Source organism: Glycine soja, chromosome 14, assembly GCF_004193775.1.
Source record: "Glycine soja cultivar W05 chromosome 14, ASM419377v2, whole genome shotgun sequence".
NCBI classification, from domain to species: Eukaryota; Viridiplantae; Streptophyta; class Magnoliopsida; order Fabales; family Fabaceae; genus Glycine; species Glycine soja.
In genome coordinates, this window is record NC_041015.1 from 13460700 (window position 1) to 13481333 (window position 20634).

Below are 20634 nucleotides of genomic sequence, written 5' to 3' on the forward strand. Positions count from 1 at the left end.
TGGTGAAGATGTCGGCGAGTTGAAGATGGGAAGGAACGAACTGAGTAATGAGCTTTTTGGAGAGAACTAACTCGCAAACAAAGTGGTAGTCAATATCAATATGCTTGGCACGCTTGTGAGCAACTGGATTCTGGGAAAGAAATATAGCACTTTTGTTATCACAAAGAAGAGTAGGGGGAGCAGAGTAAACATGTAGATCGCGCAGCAAATGAGTGAACCACATTAGCTCAGCTGCTACATTTGCCATAGCCCGATATTTAGATTCACAATTGGAACGAGCAATAGTAGGCTGCTTTTTAGCACTCCGGGACACAAGATTACCTCCCAAGAATATTGAGTAGTCATAGGTGGAGCGACGAGTCTCAACACAACGAGCCTAATTGGCATCATAGTAACCAAGAACAAGAAGAGAGGATCCCAGAGCGAAGGATAGGTCGAAGGACAAGGTGCCCTTGACATAGCACAATATTCACTCGACAACTTGGAAATGATCAGTGGTGGGAGCCTGTAGGAACTGGCTGACAGAGTTAACAACATATGAGAGATCTGGACGAGTGATTGTGAGGTACTGTAATGCTCCCACAAGAGAACAATAAAGGGTTGGATCAGGAAATGGGTCTCCAGTGCTTGTCAATTGAATACCAGAAGCAAGAGGCATGGCAATGGGCTTGGCATCCAACACTTTTGCCCTGTCCAGAATGTCATGGGAGTATTTTGATTGGCTTAGAAAAATATCGTTAGCACCATAATGTACCTCAAGACCAAGAAAATAACTTAGACGGCCTAGATCCTTGATGGCAAACTCGGCTCGAATTTTAGCAAGGATGGTTTGGATGGAAAAATGATTATTGCCGGTCAAAATAATGTCATCGACGTAGACAAGAAGGTAGAGAGTTGCGGTGTTATGATGATAGATGGAGAGAGATGGATCTGTCTTGCTGCCAATAAAACCAAGATGAAGTAAGAAGGAGTTGAACCTCTGAAACCATGCTAGAGGGGCCTATTTCAAGCCATAAAGATGCCTTCACCAAAGGACTAAATGTATGATCATAATCAAGATCGGGAGTCTGAGTAAATCCCTATGCAACCAATCGTGCTTTGAAGCGATCAATAGAGCCATCAAAAAGATACTTAGTGCAATACTCATTTGAAGCCAACAATGTTAGTGTTAGGTGGTTGAGGAACAAGTTCCCAAGTCTTGTTGGAGTGTAAGGCTGTGAGTTCGTCATTCATGGCAGCAAGCCAGCTAGGATGCTTGGCAGCAGATTTAAAACCTTTAGGCTTAGAAGTGGTGAATAATGCATGTAAAAGAGAAGATGGTCGATAAGTAGTTATATATGCAAAGTGGCGAGGTTTTGTAGATACCAGCTTTAGCACGAGTCACCATAGGGTGACCTGCTGGAACAGTATGAACCACATCAGATTAAGGCTCAGCTGGAGGCGCAAGAACAACAGGGGAAGTGTCTTTTGAAGGACATAAGCCACAAGGGCGAGACAACAGTGGCATAGACGATTGCGAAGATGGTTTGGAAGGAGCAGGCGGAGAGACAACGACAAGCTTAGAAGGTTCATCAAAGAGAGAGAATCCCAAGTGTAAGATCGAATAAATAAGTCCTGTGTTGGAGAAGGGAAAGTAAAATTCATCAAATTTGGCATGACAAGTAAAGTAGATCTGAGATGTTGAGACGTCCATGCACCAAAAACCTTTGTGCATGCTGCTATATCCAAGAAAGATACATGGAATACTTCGTGGTGATAATTTATGAGGAGCATAATCATGCAAGCAGGGATAAACCTGACAACCAAATGGATGAAAGTGAGCATAATTTGGAGAAACATCATATAAGAGCTCAAAAGGATAAATACCTTTTAATAAGGGAGTAGGTAACCGATTTATAATATAAACAACACAACAGAAAGCGTCAAGCCAATACGTAGTGGGCATGTGGGAATGAAAAAGCATTGCAAAACCTGTCTCAGTAATATGGCAATGCTTGCGTTCGGCCCTGCCATTTTGAGCAGGGGTATGGGGGCATGACATAGTATAAAGAATTCCATTTTGCTGTAAAAGTTCTTGCATCCTATTATTAGTGAATTCAGTGCCTCCATCACTTTGAAAAGCTTTGATTGAAGTATTAAATTGATTTCCCACAAAACTCTTAAAGCGCACAAAAATATCATAAAACTCAGATTTGAGGTGTAGGGGATATAACCAAGTAAATCGGGAGTAGTCATCGACAAAAATAACATAATATCAAAATCCGGAATTTGAGCAAACAAGTGCAGGTCCCCATAAATCACAATGAACCAAGTCCAAAAATATGTGAGGCACATTTATCATTGAGACAAAAGGGTAAACACTTACTTTTAGCTTGTTCACAAGAAGCACAAAGAGAAGGATTTAGAAAAACAGAAGATAATGACAAATGACTAGTTTTTCTCAAATCAGATATTGCATCATAATTAACATGCCCTAGACGAGAATGCCAATATTCAAAGGATCCTCGTAATTTATTGGAATTTAAAATAGTCATAGAAGCAGCTTGACCATGCTCCAGAATGTACAGGTTGTGTTCACGCCTCCCTTGGGCCAAGATTTCCTTTGTGTCCCTTTTCTGAAGTAGAAAGGAGTTGTTAGTGAAAATAGAATCAACTGGAAAGTCACGAGTGAGTTTACTAATAGAGATGAGGTTCTTCTGCAAACCAGGAACAACCAAAATATCTAGAAGTTGCAGGGTAGAATTCAAGCAATGAGAACCAATATGAGAAATAGGCAGAACATTACCATTTCCAACAAGAACTTTGTGATTACCAGAATATGGTTCCATGGCATCCAATGTTGAAGAACTTGGTGTCATGTGAGCGGAAGCACCGGTATCCAAGTATCAATCCGAGTTGTTAGGAGAAGAAATATTGCAAGACGCAACAAAGGATTCAGTAATATTAGCAGAAAATGGGGGAACACCATTATACCGTTGGGGACAAAAGGTAGCATAGTGAACCTCACCTCGATAGATTTGACAATAAATTGGATGACGATTTCCACGTCCACGACCACCACGCCCACGTCCCTTTCGACCACTTGAGGGAGCACGAGAACCAGATGAGGAACGATCTCTAGACGAGTAGTGTGGGTGAGAAGGGTGTGATGAACAATGAGAGGTGGAGTAGAAAGCAGCCTGAGAAGGAACAACTTCCATCGCATTTATGTAAAATTTAAAGCTTTCTGCAACAGATACTAAATCTCTAAAAGTGGGGAGCGGGCACATGGCCGGTTGAGATGCGCCGAAGCTGGTAAAATTTGGACCCAATCCTCGCAGGAATTAGTGCAATTTAACAAGATCATCTACAGGTCTGCCCATGAGACTGAGTTGATCACAAAGGCCACTAAAGGATTTGGAGAAGTCTCGCATGGAGGATGAGTCCTTTTTGAGATGCAGAAGTTGGTCGTGAATCGCGATCTCCTGTTGTTTAGAATCATCACCAAAGAGAGATTCAAGGGTAGTCCAAATCTATTGAGAAGTTTCACAATGGAGAACTTCAGCCAAGGTTTCTTCCATGAGGGAAGCTAGGAGTAGATTGACAAGTCGTTGGTCTTGTTGTTTATTGACGGTAGAGGACAGAGAATCATTGACAGAGGTTAACATGGCAGGAGGGGCAGGAGTAGAGCCATCAATATGACCGTATAAGGCTTGTCCTTAAAGGAGGGGAAGCAGTTGGTGACACCACAATATAAAGTTTGATGGGGTGAGGCGAATATTCAACATATGAATCATGGTGTTGAAGGATAGAGCACCGTCAGAGACTAATGCATCGTGGGCCATAAAGAAATTCAAAAGAATGATGATGGCTTTAGGATTGAAGTATGGCTGATACCATGTAATGATTGGTATGATTTTTCTTCTGATGGCATTAGAGAATAACAAACGTGCAATAAATAGAGATTACAGAAAATCTAGATCCTACGATTAAGGAATGACTAGATCAATCTAGAGGCTATAATCAAGGAATGAATAAATGAATGATATAAAGACTAAATCAATTATTGAATCAAATATTTTCTTTCCTATCAGTTATCAATACAAGAGGTTATGGTCCCCATTTGTAGGGAGAAGCGACTGAACGTACACAGTTTTCCTTTCTTTTTCTCTTTATCCCCATCAGAAGAGAAAATTTAGAAAAGAAAAAGGACTCTCTACATTTGGAAGATCATAAAACCAATCTTGATCCTCATCAACCTTTCATCATTCCATTATGGCTAATCTAAGTACGCTTCCGCATTTAGTTTTCATCATGATTTTGAGTATGAGAACACAATGGAGTTTTATTCATCTTTATACAATAATTTCTCTCTACATGGATTAATGATTATCTGTTAGAATCAAATTAGTTTGATTGATTGAATCCCTACAAGACTAAGTTTGTCTTTATTAGTCTTAAACGACACTTTGAGTGTCACAAATTTGAAACAACAGTCTACATAATGTCTTCAAGCATAGATGAAGGCCATAAGTATGAAGAAGAAGGAATGTACCTACAATTTTTGGTAAGGAAGAATTTTTTTATAAAATTTGTTTGGTTAATCATTGAGAATCTTTAGATAAATTTCTTAAGAATAAAAAAATTATACATATTTTTATCAACTATTTTAATTATTTACTATATTATATAATTTAGTAAAGAATAACATAATATTTTTACTATAGTGAAAGAAAAATTAAACTCGAAAAAGGAAGATTTTCACTCTCATGAAAAAAAAATTGTGAAAAATTGATTAAAAAAATTCTAAAGAAGCATTCTTTCTCATGAATGTTATTTTTTTAAAATGCATATCAAACATGAGAAACTAAGTTTCCCACCAACCTATGATTTATGGGAAATAAAAAACTTTTCAGGAAAGTAAGATTCCCTCTTCCCCGTGAGAAAATTTTTGTGAAAAGTTGATTAAAAAAGATTTCTGGGAAAAATCTTTTTCCAAGAATATTATTTTTTTTAAAAATACATATCAAACATGGAAAATTAAGTCTTTCCAACCTATTATGACTCATGAAAAACCAAAAACTTCTCTACTATCAAGCGTTTAATGATTTATTAGTTTAAATTTTGGTAGAATCAATTTAAAAAAATAATTTATTTTTAACTATGATTTCTTAAAGAAGAGTTGAGAGGAATTACTTTTATTTATTTTATGATGACAAATAACTTTTAAAATATTAATACAACATAGTTCATAAATCTTATACTTAAGAATGAATTTTACATATTCAAAGAAAAATTTAATATTTTTCAGTAAATCAATTCTACCAATTATAAAATTAGTTTTAATAATGAGAGAAAAGACCATCCAACAAAATCACTTCACATGAAATTGATTTTCATGTGTTTGGATGAGTGTAGCATAACTCTTGACACACATCATCTTTGAGACAATTATGAGTTATTTTTGCATAATTTATGAATGTGATTTTGAAAATACATAACCAAACACATTTTTTTGTGCATTTGTATTTTCATCTGGCATTCACATAGTTTGGAGAGAACCAAACACATATTTTTGTGTGTTTGAATTCCCATCCACACAATGATACGCATGTGATACATGTCACTCGAGTAAGTATTAATAATTATTTTTGATGTATTATAATATTATCTTTTACAAAGATGTGAATTTCATATGGTAATCAAAACATACACTTTTAATGTGTTTGAGAACACATTAGAAGTTGACAACATGAATCTCCAATGCATTGCTTTCGCTTGGACTTTGACATGATTTTGTTCTCAATGTGAATTGTGGACATGAAACTAAACAACACTTTGTCGATAAAAAACATGCCTTTAAGTAGTGATACAAAATAAAATAAACCCGCACAAATGACTGAGAAGTGTGTTTTTGCATAAACAAAAATGCCCTTAATTTTGAGTTGTTGCCTCAACCCTTGGCACCATCACCTTTGAAATAAATAGTAGTTACTTTTGTACCATTTATGAACATGGCTTATAAAATAATAGTTACATAATCAAACATATATTTTTCATAAGTTTGGACGAATGTCAAGTAACTCTTTACACATCACATTTTGTAACAATTATGAATTATATTTTACACCATTTATTAATGTGATGTAAAAAATACAGAATCAAACACATTATCTCCAAATTTGTATCTCCATTTAGCATTCAAAGTTATGATAGAATCAAATACATATTTTTCGTGTATTAATTCTCACCAACACAATAATATATGTCACTAAAGTAACTATTAATTGTTTTTGACCTATTAAAACATGATAATGTGAAAAGAGGTGAATTTCATAATGTAATCAAAACACACATTAGTATGTTTGGAAACATGTTAGGAAGGACTAGACATGAATCTCAGTTGCTTTTGCATTGATTTTGACGTAATTTTGCCCTAAACATGGATTCTAAAGGTGAAACCAAACACCCACGTTGTTGTTCAAAAATGTGGTTTTGAGTAGTGACACAAAATAAACACACAGAAATCACTTATCCAAACGTGCCATACAAAAGGCTGTCTGCCGACCCAATTTGCCAGTCCCAGAAAACCCACTCCCTGAAAGACAAACAATCCACCTCATCCCTTGCCCTCCGCAATCTGCTTTCTCTGACCATTTATATGAACTGTACACACATTTCATATTACATTAAAAAAAAAACACTTTAAAATTAAATTCATCACTAACTTAATCTATAATTCACCCTTATATATATATATATATATATATATATATATTTTCATTTACCCCCTCAGTACAAACAACTGGTTCACTGTACTTGGATTTTTTCCCATTACAGTAACGCACAGCAACAACGTCCCTTCTCTTCTCTTCTTCCCTCATCTCTACTGTACACCCTACGCTTCATTTCTTCTCTTCTCTCTTCTACTTCTCTCTCTCCAAAAGTACAAGCCATTTATCTTCACTTCGTTTCATTTCATAGTCCTACACCTCTTCACAATTCCAACAACTCTTACACCAAACACACATCCTTCTTTTTAAGTTCTTCATATCTCAACCTCTGGTTCTGGTTCTCCACCATGAACCAATAACTACAACCTCGTACTTGTCGTTTTTTTTTGTGTTTGTGTCTGTCTTGTTACATGGCGTACCATAACCACAACCTTTCACAGCAAGACCTTCCACTCCACCATTTCCCGAACCAATCCATATTACCAGACCAACAACAACAACTTCCTTCCTCACCCGAACCAAACTCCAAACCTCCCTCCGATCTCCAAACCGCGCCCAATTGGCTCAACGACGCGCTTCTCCGCACTCACTACACCGAGACCACCACCAACGACGCCACAACCAACACCGCCACCGTCGCCGCCGCTGCCGCCAACAGTAATGTTAACGGTTCCAATTTCCTGAACCTCAACCCCGGTGCCTCCGACGCGCAGTGGCCGGCGCTCCACCGCCACCCTGGCGAGGTCATCGACGCCGGCGCAGGGGACTCCATGGTGGAGCACGCCGATTTGAAGGGCGGCGGCGGAGACGGTGGTGGCGACGCCGTGAATTGGCAGATTGGACGGTGGAAGGCGGAGATTCTGCAGCACCCGCTGTACGAGCAGCTGCTGTCGGCGCACGTGTCGTGCCTCCGGATCGCCACGCCGGTGGACCAGCTGCCGAGGATCGACGCGCAGCTGGCGCAGTCGCAGAATGTGGTCGCGAAATACGCAGCTTTCGGACACAACAACATCGTCGCCGATGACAAAGAACTCGATCAGTTCATGGTATATACAATCAATTATCAAAATTTCCTTTCCTTTTTACTTTTTGTTTGTTTCACAATTAATGATTCTCGTTGTTTTTGTTTCTTAATCAGCGTGGACATCTGAGGATTTGTTTCTCGTTGGTTTTCGATTAATTAATTAATTTTTATATTTTTTTTTGTTTTTTTGTCTTCGCCGTGTCAGTTAAGGAATTCGCGTGGCGTGCATTATTATTTTATAGTGCAGCTGGAGCCTGGAGCCAGATGAAATTTGCAGCTTTTGTTGCTTGAAATTGAGACTTTAATTTTATACTGAGATTCCTTAACTTAAAGAAGGTTTTAAATTGCTGTCTCGATTTTTGATATGGTAGGAAATTGCTGAAACGTAATTGATGAGGTCACAATTGTGATTGCAGTGATGTCAAAAATCTTGACCTTGCTGCCTAAATTGCAGTTACAGACTGTTGTCAAAACCTTTATATTAATTGGCTTATGTGGGAGTTGATTATTAGAGGCCTGATGCAAGTTGCTTGGCCAAACAAGGAATTAAAAAGGATTATCTTATAGGATAATACCAAATTAGAATGAAAATTATCCTGTGAGAAGTGAAATTGTGATTGTGAATTGAATGAAGGATGCTCGAATTTGAGTTATTGATATGGCTTTTGAGGTGCTGAATTTAGTAATTAGGATGCTTTTTATTTCATCACTTTAATGAGCTGCTTTGGGTTTATAAGGTTGTCTTTTGAGTTATTGAGTTTCCTTACATTATGGTAGTTAATGTCTTGCAATCATGGCTTATTAATAGTGGGCAATTGCAAGAGTTCGTTTCGTTATAATTCCTGCATTCACTTTCATTCTCCAAGCCTTTTGTGCTTTCACTTTCAAGCTTCTGTCATAAATCCTAGCGAGTTAAGCTTGTATTAAGTCATGTACAGAAATTTCTTGCAATAATGAGCTATGTTGGATCAGCATATTCTATGCAACTTCTTGATTATAAAATGGATTTTTTTTTCTCTATATGGAGAGGTTTGTTGGATGTGGTACAGTTACGGTTTTAATGTTTTTTATGGTTGGATGTTGCAGTCGCACTATGTTTTGTTGCTCTGTTCCTTCAAAGAACAATTGCAGCAGCATGTCCGGGTCCATGCAATGGAAGCAGTAATGGCTTGTTGGGATATAGAGCAATCATTGCAGAGTCTAACAGGTGCATAAAAGTGTCTTCTTTTAGTAATTGTCTCATCTTAAAATAAATGTGAAGATTTGTTGCGTGATTGAATGAAAAATTGAAAATAGGATGTTTCACATTATTTTCTAACAACCAGCTTTTTGTCTAGTTTATGTTAACATCCTTAAATTATGTTGCTGCTGGCAGTTGAAAATTCTAGAGATTTGGTGGCTACTAGCTAGTAGTTGCGATCTATTTTAATGCTATGATGATTGCATTACTTTTAAATGTTGAACTTCTTTATCTGCAAAATTCCTATCAAGGAACCAACAAGTTTTAGTTATTTATGAGCAGAAAATTCTGATTGTTTTATGTCATTTTTTAGTTATTTAGTAAGAAAATGTTTTTTATAAAGAATTACAAAAATGTCATTTTTTTCCATTTTTGTAAAGGTTTCTATAGGAAATAATAAATATCCTATTTTCATTGTTTTATGTCAATATTTGAAAATAGAAAAAAAAATTTAAAGCAACAATTGTGCTGCAATGCCAGTAATTTGTACCTGCATGTGCAAGGGTATGTTTGGATTTCCGGTGAGAGTGCTCCAAAAGTATATTTGAGAGTAAAATCAGTTTTTCCATGTGTAAAAGTATGTTTGAGAGTAAACTTTTACCTCAAAACTTAGTTTTGAAGAAACAAAACTTGGAATACTTTTACAAACTCAGTTTGAAAACTTCAATCCAAACAAGTACTAAATTACCCGACAAGGTGAAATATCATTTAACAGCATTCCAAATTTTAGTCATGGTTGAAAATCTGATATACCTGAAGAAGTACATGGCTGCATGAACTTGTTTTTCTGTTTTCTTCTCATACATGGACTATGTCTTTGGAAAAACCTTAATCATTCGTAACTTTAGTAACATTGAAATATGTGAAAGCAAATTGTGAGGATTTACTAAACCCACATGAATTGCAACTTTGCAACAGATAGAATGATGATAGTTTCTAGTGTTTGAAGAAAATCTTCAAACTCTTGGTTCAATTAGCCACAGCAAGTAAACATATAAATGTTCTCACATGCTGCATGATAAACAGGAGTTTCACCTGGAGAAGGTACAGGGGCAACAATGTCTGATGATGAAGATGACCAAGTAGATAGTGATGCCAATCTCTTTGATAGTAGTTTCGATGGGGCAGATGGCATGGGGTTTGGCCCTCTTGTTCCTACAGAGAGCGAGAGGTCCCTCATGGAGCGAGTAAGACAAGAATTAAAGCATGAACTGAAACAGGTAAGGGATGTTGAATTGTTGATGGTTGTTCATTTCCCCTTCTCAAATCTTTTCCCATATGATTGACCTCTTTTTACTTTTTTAATTTTTATCATACAGGGTTATAAGGAGAAAATTGTAGATATAAGAGAGGAAATCTTGCGCAAGAGAAGAGCTGGGAAACTTCCTGGTGACACAACTTCTGTTCTTAAAGCTTGGTGGCAATCACATTCCAAGTGGCCTTACCCTACCGTAAGTTTGATAAATAAGAACTCAATAAGTACATTTTTACATCAAGCTTTTTGGGAAAAAGCTTTTAAACATATAGGCCAAGTTTGGATTAATATTTAGTTTGTGGGAGCTTTTCAATTGAAATAGTATTAAGTATTTGATTATTAACTTACAAGAAAGTCCTTGTAAGTTTATTGGCAAATACAGAGAAAATTAAATGAGCTTAGAAAATATTGAGGTGTTATAAGTTAATTTTAACTTATGAGAAAAGTTTGATTTCCTCAGTTTATTTTATTTTCTTCTCTTACAAGAGTGCTTGTTGAGAAGTACTCATACTGTGGAGTGATATTTTTCATACATTAGATATTCCACAATGTTTTGCTGAGCTTCTCAGGGTGAGGCTTTCATTAGTCAAATTTATCCTAGAATTCAAAGAACAGGAAGAAGGATTTTCCATATTTTCCTAAGAATATGCTTGTACACTTTGTCCATTTGTTAGCACAACATTAATCTTCGTTTTTATTCTCTGACTACACCTTGAATTGAAGCTACTCCATAAGATTTATCAAGTGACCTTTTTAAAGTAAATATTATCTGCTATCCCACACAAGCCACATCTCCCTTATCAATCTTTTTACTGAACTCAAATCATGTTCTTGTCAGGAGGAGGATAAGGCAAGGTTGGTGCAGGAAACTGGATTGCAATTAAAGCAGATTAATAATTGGTTTATCAATCAAAGGAAGAGGAATTGGCACAGCAATCCTTCAACTTCAACTGTCTTGAAGAGCAAACGCAAAAGGTATTCCCATCAAAACTAGTAATTTGTACAACAAAAAATGTAGGTATCTATCACAATTTTTTTCGTTGTACCACTTACCATTGTTTGATTATTACATTTTTTGTGAACATTGCACCATTCTTAATTTGAAAAGAAGCAATGCAGGTGATAACTGATGATCGTTGCATGTAAATGGAGCAAAAATAAAAAAACAGTGCATGAATGTCAACTCTTTCTCGTTTTGTCAATCATGGAAAGACAATGAGAAAGATTCACATTTTGTATCTGATGGGCCAGGGTTAAAGCGGGTCAAGGAGCTAATATTGGTGAACCAGTTTACTTGTGCTTAAAGGCCTGCAAATAGTTTATATATAGTACTTGTGATGCTACAAAATTAGGAAGTTAAATTAGGAATCATATACCAACAGAGAATTATGATTTTTGTTCATGTTTTATTGCTTTGTGAAATATAATATATAGTAGCGACTAGCGAGGGGTTATGGGTGTACAGTAATAAGCTGTTCATTTTTTTTTTCTTACAATCATACTCTTGTTTTTGTTCTTGTTCTTTCAATTTGTATTTGGTAATGTAGAGAGTAATTTGTTGTTGAAATATGGTATAAGTTTTTACATTTTATATATATTATGTTATCGGTATGGAGTATTCATTGACTTTACTGATAACTAATATAGTGTGGAGTTGTTAAAAGATAAATAATATAGTGTGGTGGGTTCTTGAGATTTGACTTGTAGATGGATTTACGAAATAATTTAAATTAATGGTTTATACATGTCTTGAACCTATGATCTTCACTTAATAATACGACACTTTAACAAACTGAATTATAGGTTAATTATGTTAAAAAATAATTAATGTTATTATATATAACTCTAAAATTTGTAATGTATATTTAATACACATATAAGTTTATATAATAAATTTTATAACAACTAATTTTAAATAAATTTTATAACAAATAATTTTGATCTAATAATATATTTTTTTTAGTATATAAATTTTTAGAGGTTTGGGGTAAGGATCCACATTTGTACACGTCAAAAGACACTTACTATTTACACCTCCAAATATGCTAATTACATTCTTATTTCCCCTTTATATTTTAATTTCCCATTACACCCTTTTTTCTTAAAGGGATACACCCCTTGAAACCTCCTTTTTCTCTTCCAAAATTTTCTTTGGAATAACATACATATTTTGAAAATATATTTTCAGAATAGATATATGTATTCTAAAAAGACATTTTCAGTAGTAAAAAAAAAAACCTTAACCAACTCACTTAAGAGACATTGCAGCAAGCAATTGTTGATGCTGCAAATTTGAATTAGAATATGAATGCTTATTTGAACGCAGTTGAAGGAGAGAAGCCATTATTAAAAGCTTTGCTTTTCTATTAAGGTGTAACAAATGAAATTAGTGAAGAATGTACCTTGAAACACAATGTTATGCGAAGGAAAATGTATAATGTTTGTTAGTCCTATTTTTATCTAATCATTATTGTTCTTTAAATCCTATCTTAAATATTATTTTCATCCTATCTTTATTGTCCTTTAAACACTAATTTTGATCTCCTTCTTCACCCTATATTCATCTATTATATACCTTAATTTGAAAGCAAAGCTTTTGATAGTGAATTTTCTCCATTAATTGCATTCAAATAAGTGTTCATTTTCTAATCTAGGTTTAGAACATCAAGGATTACATAGTACAATGAATCTTAAGTGATTTCACTAAGGTATGTGTTTTTAATTTCAGAGTTATTTTTTTGGGAAGAGAAAAAGAGGTTATGACTTATGAGGGGCGTATCCCTTTAAGGAAAAATAGTATAATGGGTGATTAAAATAAAAAAAGGGGATGGGGGTGTACATAGTAAAAATTGAAGCATCAAACATGGATAACAACACATAATTGTTATATATACCTGTCAAATACATTATCCATCTTGTTAATCAAAATGCAATATCCATCTTGTTAATCAAAACCTTTATAGTTATACTCATGAAAACTTAATATTGAGTTCATTAATTTCAATTTTTTGTGAGCTAGTAAGTGTCCTACTTAGATTCAAAGATTTTATGACAATTTTAAGGAAAAAGGGAAACTCTATTTTTTCAATTGAATGATTAGAGAGAACCTCTGAATCTAGAAATTATCTATTATTAAAGAAAAGATAAGATAAAATCATGTCTTTCTTGAATTACATTATCTCTTAAGAAAAATTAAGATCTAAGCATTCAATCTCACCTTTATAAAAGGACGTCATCAATGTTCAGGTGATTCATTCTCATTCTAACCCAATATCAATAGTTGCTTTCTACGCCTCTAACTTGAGCGTTGAAGTGTTATTGCATGTACACCCCACCATTGTTTCTGCAGGAGCTCATGGAAGACCATCACTGTGAGAAAGTTCTGACAAATCTGGTAAGAACATTTGGCGCCCACTATGGGGTGAGGGAAAACTTCTCCTTCAACCACCGTCAATGGCCACAAATGGTGATAAGACCCCCACAGCCAACCCAGAAAGACCATCGCGGTGATAGGCATCCATCATAATTGGAATGCCTACCATAGGGACCCTAAAAAATGGGAGACCCGCAACCATGGTGGACCTCCAACATCACATGCCTAACAATCATGTGTTGATCATTGCCCTGCAAAGGGAGATGGATGCATTAAAACAGAAGATCACCCAAGAGATAAAGAACCTTCGAAAGAAGAATGTCATCCTCAAATAACAGTACCAAAAGCTTTATGATGATCACCAGACACACTTTGTCTCCACAACCACTACTCATCAAATTCACCAGGCTAGGACTAATAAAGCAGACAGAACATGGAGAGAAGGAACACTATCAGTCACTCAAAATTGTTGCAAAAAACAACAAGTAGAAAAACCGACTTCATCCCTTTGTTGAAGGGATCATGGAAGACGCTGAACATAGACTGTTATGATGGACTCTTGGACCCAGATAAGCACGTGGATGCGTTCATGACATAGATGAACTTGATAAAAAATGATAATGCCTTTATGTGTTGAGTGTTGCTGACTATATTGAAAGGTGCAACGCTTCATTGGTACACTCGCTTGCTGAGAAACTCAATAAAATTCTTTGTGATGCTCATCACTTGTTTTAGAGCTCAGTATGCAATAGTAGACCACATCACTTTACTGCAGTAACACTCACAAATATTTGGCAAGAAGTAGATGAGCCATTTCACAACTTCATGAAGAGATTCTTTGTAGTCTCAGTTCGAATTTGAGACTTGAGCCCATAAGTTGCTCTTACTTCAATGATCACGAGCTTTATTTCTAGACCCTTCTTGGACAACCTATGCAAAATGCCCCCACAATGTTGGATGAGCTGACCATTTCACTAAGTGGATAGATGTCAAGCCCATAATCACTATTTTGGTAGCCAATGTTTGAAAATTTGTTTGGAAGAACATTATGTGTCGATTTGGCATTCCCAACATGTTGATTTTGACGATGGAATATAATTCGTGGACAAAAGAGTTGAAAGGTTCCTTGAAAATCTGGGAATCAAACACAAAGCCACTTCAATAGAACACCCATAAAGTAATGGGAAAACTGAACAACCAATAAAGTCATATTGGGAGAGTTAAAAAAATGAGTTGGAAAAGGAAATGGCAACTAGAATGAGGAGCTTCCCGCCATTTTTGGGCTTATCGTTTCTCTCCACAGTTGACAATCGGTGAAACCCTTTTTTGACTCTCATACAGATCAGATGCAATGATACCATTAGAAGTTGGTGAACCTTTTCTTCAAAATGTGAACTTCATGGAAGAAGAGAATAATGAGATGCTTAAAGAAGCCCTTGATTTGGCCGAAGAAACTATCAAGGAAGTCCACATGAGAGCTGAGTTATAGCAGATAAAACCTTTAAGAAGATACGACAGTCAGGTCAAACCAAGAAACTTCTTGATAGGTGACTAGGTGTTAAGGAAGTGTGGAGAAGCTCGGAAGAACCCTAGAGAAGTAAAACTAGCTGCAAATTGGGAAGGACCTTTCAAGGTTACCAAAGCACTAATAAATGGCACCTACTGACTAGAGCACTTAACCAGCAAGATGATTCTAAGGATGTGGTGATGTACTCTTTTTCCTACACTAACATTTTTCCTAAGAGCATTTTTGTTAGAGAGGTTTTAATGAGCCAAAACCGATTTCCACACTGAATAAAAATATTATTTCCATCACTAATTAATGGCTTTATAGATCCGAGTAGAACTAACAATTCCTTTGACTAAAGACCAAATTCGAAGCATAGATAAGATCGAATGAATATTTGGCTTACTAACAATAGACCATCAATCGTAGTAGGCTAAATACAGACCACAAATAACATAGAGGTTTGGCTAAAAGAAGACCGAAAAGTTAAGTTACTCGGCTAAAATTAGACTAAAGATCACTAAATTCAATTGGCTAAATATAGACCAAAATGAACTAAGTTACTCGGCTAATAAACTGATATGCTTCTGGTTACAGATCGTTTGATGATAGGTGGAAGGTGCCACTTCCAACAATGGAAGATAAGCCAAAGGAAGATGCCACAAGGGTGATGGATAGCCCCTGATAAGTTTGAATGGGTTTAGTCTAGAACCTAAAGAATACTCTCACAATACACAAGTATTTTTCTGAAAATTCAAGTCCTTCATTCCATTGTAATTTTCATGTACATACAGGCAACCAACCTTTAATTATTCTAAATGCACTTTAATTCCTAGTGGTGCAAATGAAAAGACACCAAGTGTTCAGCCACTAAAATAAATAAAAAAACGAAAATAAAATAAAAGAAATACAAATTTATTTAATTCTAAAAAAAGAAAGAAATTCAACAACAAATCCTTCCATCTCACGGGTCTTCAGTAATAATCATGCACTGAAATAATTTTGGTTTAATGTCCTTCACCATAGGTGCATCTTCAAGAATTGTTGCTACCACTTGTTGTAGGGTCTCCTTTGCCTTTCTAGCTCTGGCTCTGGTCATAAGTCCTCCTAGTCCTTGTGCTGATCCTTGAGCTTCAATGTTCTCATCATTCCCTTCTTCTTAGGAACTATTTCTCCTCAAATCTTTGAAGTCATCTCCTACATCAAAAGGAGTTAGGTCAGTCACATTAAAAGTAGTACTTAGGCATACTTACCTGGTAAATCAATTTTGTAAGCATTGTCATTGACCATCTCCAAGACTTGGAAAGGCCCGTCTCCTTTAGGTTGGAGCTTGAGCTTCCTTTGTTCAGGAAACCTCTCTTTCCTCCAGGTTCAAAAACAACTTTCTTTCTTCCCTTGTTAGCTTGCTTAGAATAACTTTCAATTTTCTTTTCAAATTGAGCTTTCACACGCTCATGCAACTTCCTCATATAATCAGCTTTAGCTTGTGCATCCTTATGCTTAAAAACACAAATGTTAGGCATAAGCAACAAATCAAGTGGTGTCAGAGGATTAAATTCGTACACAATTTCAAATGGTGAACAATTAGTTGTGCTATGGACAACCCTATTATATGCAAATTCTATGAGATAGACATTCTTCTCATGACTTAAGATTTTTCTTTGGAACAGTCCTAGGAAAAGTATCGAAAGTCCTATTCACTACCTCGATTTGTGGGTGACAAGTAGTAGAGAAAAGTAATTTAGTCCCAAGCTTACCCCCACAATGTTCTCCAAAAATGACTTAGGAACTTGGTATCCCTATCACTTACTATGCTCCTGGGTAGTCCATGGAGTCTTACCACTTCCTTGAAGAATAAGTAAGCTACATGACAAGCATCATCAACCTTTTTGTAAGGTATAAAATGTGCCATTTTTGAAAACCTGTCAATAACCACAAAAACATAATCCTTGCCAGTCTTTGTTCTAGGAAATCCCAAAACAAAGTCCATAGATATGTCAATCCAAGGAAAATCAAGAATAGGCAGAGAATGATATAAACCATGAGGCTTCACTTTTGATTTTGCCTTTTTTCAAATAATGCAATGCTCACAATATTAATGCACATCACATTTCATATGGGGCCAATAAAAATGCTCATGCAATGTTTCTAGGGTTGTTTGCACCCCAAAATGCCCCATCAAACCACCCTCATGTGCCTCATTTACCAACAAATCTTATGGAACACTTAGACACAAACAATCTTTTTTCTTTAAACAAGAAATCTTTATGCCTAAAATATCCATTTTGGGATGCTTTTTCACAAACAACATATATCTTCGAAAATCTAGTATCATGCAAATACATTTCTTTTAAAGGCTCGAGTTCAAATATTTTAGTTTCAAGAGTGGACAACAATGCATGCCGTCTAGATAATGCATCAGCAACAAGTTCCCTTTCCCCTTTTTCTATTTTATGACGTATGAGAACTATTCTAGGAAATCAACCCATTTGGCATGCCTTTTGTTCATCTTGCCCTGTCCTTTCAAATATTTGAGGGATTCATGATCACTGTGAATTATAAATTCCTTTGACAAAAGATAATGCTACCAAGTTTTCAAAGCACACACCAAGGCATACAATTCCTTATCATAAGTAAGATAGTTTAGGGCAACCCCATTTAACTTCTCACTAAAATAAGCAATCGGATGGCCTTCTTGCATCAAAACAGCCCCAATACCCACATTAGATGCATCACATTCAATTTCAAAAGATTTTGCAAAATTTGGTAATGCAAGAATGAGGGCATCAATTAATTTATACTTAAGTTCAGCAAATGCCTTTTCTTGTTTTTCTCATTTAAATCCAACATGCTTTTTAACTATCTCATTAAGAGGTGCAACCAAGGTACTAAAGTCCCTAACAAACCTCGTATAGAAACTGGCTAACCCATGAAAGCTCCTCACTTCACTCACAGTCTTAGGCGTAGGCCACTCTTTGATGGCCCTAACCTTTTCCTCATCCATATGTACCTCCTTGGCACTAACAACAAATCCCAAAATTACAACATGATCAGTGCAAAAGGTACATTTTTCAAGATTAGTAAATAATTTTTCTTCTCTAAGCACATTCATTATGACACTCAAATGTTCAATATGTAAATCAAGATCAGTGCTTTAGATTAGAATATCATCAAAATACACCACTACAAACTTGCCTAAAAATTCCCTTAAGACATGGTTCATCAACCTCATAAAAGTGCCTGGGGCATTAGTTAGCCCAAAGGGCATCACCAGCCACTCATATAAACCACACCAAGTTTTAAAGGCAGTTTTCCATTCATCCCCTTCCCTCATCCTAATTTGATGGTACCCACTTTTCAAGTCAATCTTAGAAAATATGCAAGCACCATGCAACTCATCTAACCTAGGGATACGGTTTCTATACTTGATCGTGATGTTATTGATAGCCTTGCAGTCAGTGCACATCCTCCAAGTTCCATCCTTTTTAGGTACCAAATGCACCGGAACAATGCACAGGCTCATGCTCTCTTGCACCCATCCTTTGCTCATCAATTCTTCAACTTGCCTTTGAATCTCTTTGATCTCTTGGGGATTATGTCTATATGCAGGCTGGTTGGGCAATGAAGCTCTAAGAATGAGATCAATGTGATGCTCAATTCCCCTTAAAGGTGGCAATCCATTTGGAACCCCCTTTGGAAACACATCCTTATATTCCTGCAAAAGAAATTCAACACTAGCAGGGACAATAATTTTATTTGAGTTATTAACAAAAATAGTGTTTTTGTAGTGCAACAAGTAAAGTAGTTTCTTAGCAAGCAACATCCTTCTCACCTCACTATCTTTTGATAAATAACTCATTTTTTCTCTCAGATGTTTCACTTCTTCCCACAAGTGTATCACTCTTCTTCATTTTGCTCTTTTTTTGTGTTTCACTCTTCTCTCATTTCTCTTGCACTTTCTTTTCTTTGAATTTTATTTGGTCTTCACACACCTCTTTAGGAGGTAAAAATTTAAGAACAATTTTTTGCTCATTGTGTCTGAAAGAAATTTTGTTTGTGAATCCATCATGTATTGCTTTGGTATCATGCTGCTATGGTCTTCCTAAGTGGATATGGCTTGCTTCCATTGGAACGACATCACACAACACCCTATCATTATGTCTTCCAATTGAGAGGCACACCTCAACCTGCTAGCTCACCGTCATATCTCCATCTTCACTAAGCCATTGAAGTTTGTATGGCCTAGGATGTGGCTTAGTCTCCAAGTTTAATTTGGACAACAATCTGGAACTGGCCACATTAGTGCAACTTCCACCATCAATTATCAAAGAGCACAACTTTCCATTGATTGGACACCTAGTGTGGAAAATGTTTTCTCTTTGGGTTTGCTTTAAGGGCTACATCTAGCTTCTAAAAAACCTTTTGACCATCAACAAATCACCCTCTAATGCTTCCTCTTCTATCTCTTCCTCCTATTCTCCTTCATTGGTTGATGATTGTGATTTCCCCATCTTCCTTCATGAGCATTGTCCTTCTAGTTTGACATTCAAATGCAATGTGTCCTCTACCCAAGCATTTGAAACATTTGATGTCTCTAGTTCCAATTCTTGAAGATGATGTATTAGGCTTCATTGGTGATTTCCTATATGTAGAAGTCACTGTTGGACTAGTTGAAGATCTTCCTTCCTTCTTGAGCCTGTCCCTCTAATTCGGATTATGAGAATTGAAAGAATTCCTCCTCGTAACTCCCTTCCTTTTGAGCTGTTGTTCAACCTACACCGCCTTATGAAAAAAATCTTTTAACTCCTTATACTCCTACAACTCCACAACATCTCTGATATCATAGTTCAGTCCACTTAGAAAATGAGCCATTATTGCCTTGTTATCTTCATCTATATTGGCTCTAATCAGTGCCATTTCCATCTCCTTATAGTACTCTTCAACACTCATGTTGCCTTGGGACAACTTCTAGAGTTTCATTGTTGGCACATATCTTATTCTCATAACTCTCCTTATTTTAGCCCAAGTATTAACCTCTGGTTCCTCATCCCTTAGGCTTTCCTTCTAATATTTATTCCACCAGATGAAGGCATAGTCTGAGAATTCAGTTGTTGCCAGTTTGGCCTTTTGCTCCTCAGTATAGTCATGGCAAGAAAACACATGTTCAATTTTTAGTTCCCACTTCAGATATGCATCTAGATCACTCCTACCTTTAAATGGCGGAATAGTTAGTTTGACTCCTTCAACTCTATTCCGTCTCGGCCCTCCTTCTTCATCGCCTCTCCCTCTCTTGGCATGCCACCTCCTATTAGCATTAGGACCTCTGACATCATGATTCAATTGATTTGTTATTCCTTCAATCCTACCAAAGAGCTCCTCATTATTTTGTCTCATCATCCCTTGCATCTATTTAGTTACAGTATCAAGTAACAACCTCTGAGCTCCATCCAAATGAGGAAGGCCATCACCATTTGCTCCTGCCATATTTCAAAAAGCAAATAGGAATTATCAAGGTTAACATA

General features: G+C 36.2%; 1 protein-coding gene across 2 annotated transcripts; it reads left to right on the forward strand.

The window, feature by feature from the left end:
* The first annotated feature begins 7123 nt into the window (after positions 1-7123).
* Positions 7124-11843, forward strand: LOC114384783 (homeobox protein knotted-1-like 3). 2 transcript variants are annotated; one of them, XM_028344570.1, is made up of 6 exons: positions 7124-7759; positions 8824-8944; positions 10004-10197; positions 10297-10428; positions 11071-11207; positions 11341-11843. In XM_028344570.1, exons 1-6 carry the CDS (start codon positions 7124-7126, stop codon positions 11360-11362), a joined length of 1242 nt encoding a protein of 413 aa, XP_028200371.1. In that variant the 3' UTR covers positions 11363-11843. The 2 variants fall into 2 exon arrangements, with proteins under 2 accessions (XP_028200371.1, XP_028200372.1); XM_028344571.1 differs by having other exon boundaries at positions 11352-11843.
* The last annotated feature ends 8791 nt before the right edge of the window (positions 11844-20634 follow it).